A 6,616-nucleotide genomic window follows, 5' to 3' on the forward strand; every position below is an offset into this window, starting at 1 on the left:
CCGATGCTGCTTCATTGAGGACCCCATGGTCAACACAGATCTTGCTTTACCAGCCAGCAAGTATGTTAGACTACTTCCAACAGCGACAAGCACAGCAAGTCACAATAATGTCCAACAGCGACAAGCACAGCAAGTCACAATAATGTCCAGAGATGTGTGTGTGCTGTGTGTGAGCTTAGGGCTCAGACATGCTAGGGAAGCACTCCACCATGGAGTGACAGTCCACCAAGCTCAGGTCTGAGCATGTACAGGAAGCTTCATCAGTTCAAGACAGTAGCCCCATGAGTTAGATACTTCTCTGCTTTACAGACAAGGAAACTGAGGCACAGAGAGTTTTCTAGCCGCTGTTGTCCCAGGGCTCCACCAGTCCACCTCCATCATAATCACTGGTCACTAACAGCAGTCTTGTCCTCTTCAGCAGGTGATGCCAGCTTTGGAGACCAGCTCATTCCAGAGCCAGGAAGCACTGCAGCAGAGGCCAGCGAGCCTTCTCACCCCAAGGCCCAGGGGCAGGGCCTGGGCTGGTGCAAGGACCCCCCCCCCCCGGGGCAGACAGAGGAGTGGTGTGGGCGCCGGCCCTGGCCAGGGGCTGGCACAGCTCAAGCCCCTAATAGCTGTGGCTGGAGAGCAGCACAGGTCTGGATTGAGATGGCAAAGCCTCTGCAGGCAGGAGCTTCCCGCCACCATCACGCGCCTGTGGCAGAGGCCCGGCCGGGGTGGGGGGGTGGGGGGGGGAGAGGGAGAGTTATCCTTGGGACTCAAAGCCTGCAGCCGCCAGCTGATATGAACGGTCAGCAACCTGCTCTCCATTAGCACAGCGTGCGCGACAGATTCCCACCCACATCCAATTCCTGCGCTCGGAGGCCAAGCTAACTCAGCCCTGCAGACCTGAGTCCCCAGCTGTACTCCAAACACACCATGCAGAGGTCCCCGAGCTCACGCTTCCAGAGCACAGCCCCTCTGCAGGCTGACACTGTGTGGGAGAGGCTGAGCCATCCCCCGCCGGAGACCAGCAGGCTGGACCACAGGCCTCACGGCTCAACTGCCTGCACTCACCCACGCCTCTCTGCCCAACAAGGAGAAGGACCAGCCGCCACTGAGCACCTCAGAGGAGACAGCGTGGGCAGCATTCACCACCCGTCTTCACAGAGGCGGGGGCTGGGTGTGTGGAGACTGAGGGCCTGCGCCAGGGCCGCGATGCAGCCTCCAAGAGCTAGAGTCTCCTACCATGCTGCAGTCCCACCGCCCGGGAGGCTGAAATGGGAGAATAACTAAGCCCAGCCACCCAGGGTCAAGCAAGGCAGTGTAGCAAGAACTGCCTGTCTCTGTAAAGAAAGAGGGATGGGGGCCTCTAACGACCGCTCCTTGCACACGCTAAGTCGAACAGCTATTTTCACACCCGGCCACTTCCACAGAGCTAGGGCGATCAGATAACGAACTCACAGACCGAAAGAGACTTCCTCAGGGTTTCTGAGTGGTACAGCTTGAACCAGAACCCGCCTTCTGATTCCCAGCCAAAACTCTTTCTCCATATCAGAATCTGTGGCATGTGTGAGGATGCCTAACACACATTGATCTTTCCACAAGTGAGAAGTCTCTGTTGAAGAAACCAGTTCTACCCACTGAGAGTTCTCTGCATTCTTGCTTCTGCCTAATCAAAGCTTTTGACACCCAGAACTCTCTTTTCAACAATATGTGCTTTGCATTTCTCAAACCTATAGCATCAAGGGGTGAAGAAATAATGTAAACATTGACCCAAGAATAAATGAAGTTCAAATGTTTAAAGCATGTGGGAAATGGAGCTCAAAGTCTTTTTAAAAAATACATGATGAGGGGGCTGGGAAGGTGGCTCAGTGGTAGAGCGCTTGCCTTGCATGCCTGAGGCCCTGGGTTCTATTCCTCAGCACCACATAAGCAAAAAGAAAAAAGCCAGAAGTGGCGCTGTGGCTCAAGTGGTAGAGCGCTAGCCTTGAGCTAAAGAGCTGAGGGACAGCGCCCAGGCCCAGAGTTCAGGCCCCACAACCGGACCCAAAAAAAACATGATGAGGGGCTAGGAAGGTGGCTCAGTGGTAGAGTACTTGCCTCGTATGCATGAGGCCCTGGGTTCAATTCCCCAGCACCACATAAGCAGAAAAGGGCAGAAGTGGTGCTGTGGCTCAAGTGGTAGAGCGCTAGCCTTGAGCTGAAGAGCTGAGGAAGAGTGCCCAGGCCCAGAGTTCAGGCCTCATGACCAACAACAAAATACACGATGAAAAAGAAATAACCAGCCCTTTTGGCATGGCAATGTCGCTCAGCTGGCAGGATGCTAGCCAAGGAGTGAAAGCATCAGGTATCCAGTTTGAGTCCAGGTCTCAGACCTAAAAGGAGAAAAGAAAGAGATGTGCTGGTCATAGTGCATCAGGGTCATCTCACCAAGAGCAGGAGAGACCTGCGGTATGAAACAGATAAGTCCTACGGTTTCGATTTCTTAGAAAAGAATTGTCAAGGGCTGGGAAGGTGGCTCAGCGGGAGAGTGCTTGCCTAGCATGTATGAAGCCCTGGGTTGGGTTCGATTCCTCAGTACTGCCAGAAGCAGAACTGTGGTTCAAGTGGTAGAGCACTAGCCTTGAGTAAAAGAAGCTCAGGGACAGTGCCCAGGCTCTGAGTTCAAGCCCCAAGACTGGCAAGAAAAAAAAAAAAGAATTGTCAAGTTAGGTCTGCAAACAGCACAAGGGGTGAATAAGACTATACAGCAACAATATAATGTAAAAACTAAAATACAGCATAGAACAGGAGGTTGAGATCTGAGGATCGTGATTCAAAGTCAGCTTGTGCAGGAAAGTCTAAGACTCTTGCCTCCAATTAACCACCAAAAAGCCAGAAGTGAGCTCTGGCCCAAGTGGTAGAGCACTAGCCTTGAGCACAAAAAGCTCAGACAGCACCCAGGCCCTTCGTTCAAGCCCCAGGACCAGCACATACACAAACACACAACCTAAAACACATACCTAAAGTACAAGTGTGCTCATTTTGATATGACTGCCTGGCTAAGAATAGCTACTGTTATTGCTAATCCTACCTGTGTCACTACCACAGCTGTTGCTATGCGTTCTCCATTTCTGGAGAACCTAATACCTGCCAGGAGCTACTTAATGCTTCACACCTGTGATTTGTTCAATTACCAGATCAACTCCACTTGATAAAACAAGGTCAGCTGTGAGTGATGGAGCTGCAGTGGCAAATAGATCTGACTCATGATCTGCACTCTTAAAAAGAAGGGGTGGCACATGCCTATAAGGCACTCACCAGAGGCAGAAGGGTCTCCAGTTGGAGGCCAACTTGGACTCATAGCCAGAACCTGTCAAAACAGAAACCAGCTGGGCACTGGTGGCTCACACCTGTCATCCTAGCTATTCAGAGGCTGAGATCTGAGGATCACAGTTCAAAGCCAGCCCAGGCAGAAAAATGTGTGACGCTCTTATCTCCAATTAACCACCAAAAAGCTACAGGTGGAGCTGTGGCTCAGGTGATAAAGTGTTAGCCTTGAGCAAAAACAAACACTCAGGGATAGGCACCCAGGCCCTTAGTTCAAGCCCAAGGATGAGAGAGAGGGAGAGAGGGGGAGATGGAGAAAGAAGGGGAGAGGGAGAAAGGAGGGAAAGAGAGAGGGGAAGAAGGGACGAGAGAGAAAGGGAGGAGGGAGAGAGGGAGAAAGAGGGGAGAGAGGAAGGGGAGAGAGAAAAAGGAGGGAATAAAGAAGAAACGGTTCAACTATAAACACAGTGCACTGTGATTCAGTTGGTGGATGCGGTGGGGATTGAACTTGGGCCCTTGTGCTTGGAGTACAGGAGCTGGGGTGACCCAGACCCACGACGTGCAAGCCCGGCGCGGCCTGCAGCCAGGCCGGCCCATTGCAGCCCTCCCTCCCACTCTGGGCTGGCTGTCTGTCGGTCGGGCCAGCCTCCGTCCGAGGCCCGGCAGGGCTGTCTGTCGGTCCGGCCTCCGTCCGAGGCCCGGGCGGGCGGGCTGTCTGTCGGTCCGGCCAGCCTCCGTCCCAGGCCCGGCGGGCTGTCTGTCTGTCTGTCGGGCCAGCCTCCGTCCGAGGCCCGAGCTGTCTGTCTGTCTGTCGGTCCGGCCTCCGTCCGAGGCCCAGGCGGGCGGGCTGTCTGTCGGGCCAGCCTCCGTCCGAGGCCCGGGCTGTCTGTCTGTCTGTCGGTCCGGCCTCCGTCCGAGGCCCGGGCTGTCTGTCTGTCTGTCGGTCCGGCCTCCGTCCGAGGCCCGGGCGGGCGGGCTGTCTGTCGGTCCGGCCAGCCTCCGTCCGAGGCCCGGGCGGGTTGTCTGCCTGCACGGGCCGGGCCACCACGGGCCCGGGCCCGGGGCTCCGGAGGGCGGCGCGGGCCAGCGAGCCGCGCATGCGCATGCGTCGGGCTCCGGGAGCTGCTCGGCCCCGGCGGCCGGAGGGCTGCAGGGCGGGGCCTCGTGGGACCAGGGGGTGGGGCCTAGCTGGGGCTCCGCCCCTCGGCGCGGCTGCGGCTGCGCACTGGGAGCGGGCTCTTCGCGTCCAGCCCCGCCGGCCTCCAGCGTGCGCCGCGGCCCGGGAGCGGACGGCGGAGCGGGGCGGGGCGGAGCGGGGCGGGGCGGAGCGGGGCGGGGCGGAGCGGAGGGGGGCGGGAGCGGACGGCGGGGCGGGGCGGGGCGGGAGCGGACGGCGGAGCGGGGCGGGGCGGACGGCGGGGCGGGGCGGGGCGGGGCGGGGCGGGGCGGGGCGGAGCGGGGCGGAGCGGGGCGGGGCGGGGCGGGAGCGGACGGCGGGGCGGGGCGGGGCGGAGCGGGGCGGAGCGGGGCGGGGCGGGAGCGGGGCGGGGCGGGGCGGGAGCGGACGGCGGGGCGGGGCGGGGCGGGGCGGGAGCGGACGGCGGGGCGGGAGCGGGGCGGGAGCGGGGCGTGGCGGGAGCGGGGCGGGGCGGGAGCGGGACGGGGCGGGGCGGGGCGGGAGCGGACGGCGGGGCGGGGCGGGAGCGGGGCGGGGCGGGAGCGGGGCGGGAGCGGACGGCGGGGCGGGGCTGGGCGGGGCGGAGTGGGGCGGGGCGGGAGCGGGGCGGGAGCGGAGGGCGGGGCGGGGCGGGGCGGGGCGGAGCGGGGCTGGGCGGGGCGGAGCGGGGCTGGGCGGGGCGGGGCGGGGCGGGGCGGAGCGGGGCGGGGCGGGGCGGGAGCGGACGGCGGGGCGGGGCGGGGCGGGGCGGGGCGGGGCGGGGCGGGGCGGGGCGGGAGCGGACGGCGGGGCGGAGCGGGAGCGGACGGCGGGACGGGGCGGGGCGGGGCGGGAGCGGGGCGGAGCGGGAGCGGACGGCGGGGCGGGGCGGGGCGGGGCGGAGCGGAGCGGGGCGGGGCGGGGCGGGGCGGGGCGGGCTTTGTGCGGCCGCGCGTCCGGCCCGAGCTGGTTGGAGCCGCCCGATCGCCAGCCGCGGGCGGGACGGCGCCGTCCCCGCGCCCACGGCGAGGCATGGCCGCCATCCCCTCCGGCGGCTCGCTCGTGGCCACGCACGGCTACTACCGGCGTAAGTAGCCCCGGCGGCCGCGCTGGCCGCTCCTCCCCCGCCGTGCCCCCGCCGTGCCCCCCGTGACCCCTCCGTGCCCCCGCCGTGCCCCCGCCCGGCCCTCCATGACCCCTCCGAGCCCCTCCATGACCCGCCCGTGCCCCTCCATGACCCCTCCGTGCCCCTCCATGACCCGCCCGTGCCCCTCCATGACCCCTCCGTGCCCCTCCATGACCCGCCCGTGCCCCTCCATGACCCGCCCGTGCCCCTCCATGACCCGTCCGTGCCCCTCCATGACCCCTCCGTGCCCCTCCATGACCCCTCCGTGCCCCTCCATGACCCGTCCGTGCCCCTCCATGACCCGCCCGTGCCCCTCCATGACCCGCCCGTGCCCCTCCATGACCCGCCCGTGCCCCTCCATGACCCCTCCGTGCCCCTCCATGACCCGCCCGTGCCCCTCCGTGCCCCTCCATGACCCGTCCTTGCCCCTCCATGACCCCTCCGTGCCCCCGCCCGGCCCTCCATGACCCCTCCGAGCCCCCCCCCCGGGTCTCCCCAAGGCCGACCCCGGAGCAGCGAGCCGTCCTTCCGGCGGCGGCGGCTTCTCCACATCCCGGCTCCGCTCCCCGCAGGCCGCCCCCAGCCCCGGCCCCTAGAGCCAGGAGGAGGCAGCCGCTCAGCCCGCCCGGCCGGGCCCACGCTGGGCGCCCACCCTGCGCCCGAGCAGCTCCTGGGCCAGAGCCCGGCCTGCCGCGCCGCGGACCCGGCCGGCCGCCAGCGGACACCGGCGGAGGCCCAGAGCCCCCCGCCCCCGGCACCGAGCAGAGAATGACCCCACGCAGCTGTCCATCCCTGCCGTCCAGTCCACCGAAACGCGATCCGGTCCCCAGCCCCAGGGCCTCCTCCCAGCGAGGCCCCCTGCGCCCCAAGACGCTGGTGCATGGATGGGAGCCTTCCCCTAGAAGAACCTTTCCCGTGGAAGACACCACCAGGGAGGCTGGCAGAAGAGACAGGCCAGCTGCAGAGCTGCTGCTCCTCCGCAGGGACAGGCCGGCAGGCTGTGGGTTGGGAGGATGGGTCCTGCCATGAGTAGCCTGGCTCTC

The 6,616-nt window shown here is 64.4% G+C and overlaps 1 protein-coding gene across 1 annotated transcript; it reads left to right on the top strand.

Moving 5' to 3' along the window:
* Positions 1–5,479: 5,479 nt before the first annotated feature.
* Positions 5,480–6,345, top strand: Ppdpf (pancreatic progenitor cell differentiation and proliferation factor). The gene is made up of 2 exons (XM_042672283.1): positions 5,480–5,534; positions 6,074–6,345. The coding sequence occupies exons 1-2, from the start codon at positions 5,480–5,482 to the stop codon at positions 6,343–6,345; spliced, it is 327 nt and encodes a 108-aa protein (XP_042528217.1).
* Positions 6,346–6,616: the final 271 nt, after the last annotated feature.

The sequence above is a fragment of the Dipodomys spectabilis genome, unplaced genomic scaffold, assembly GCF_019054845.1.
Source record: "Dipodomys spectabilis isolate Male_0828 unplaced genomic scaffold, ASM1905484v1 ptg000692l, whole genome shotgun sequence".
Lineage (NCBI taxonomy): Eukaryota > Metazoa > Chordata > Mammalia > Rodentia > Heteromyidae > Dipodomys > Dipodomys spectabilis.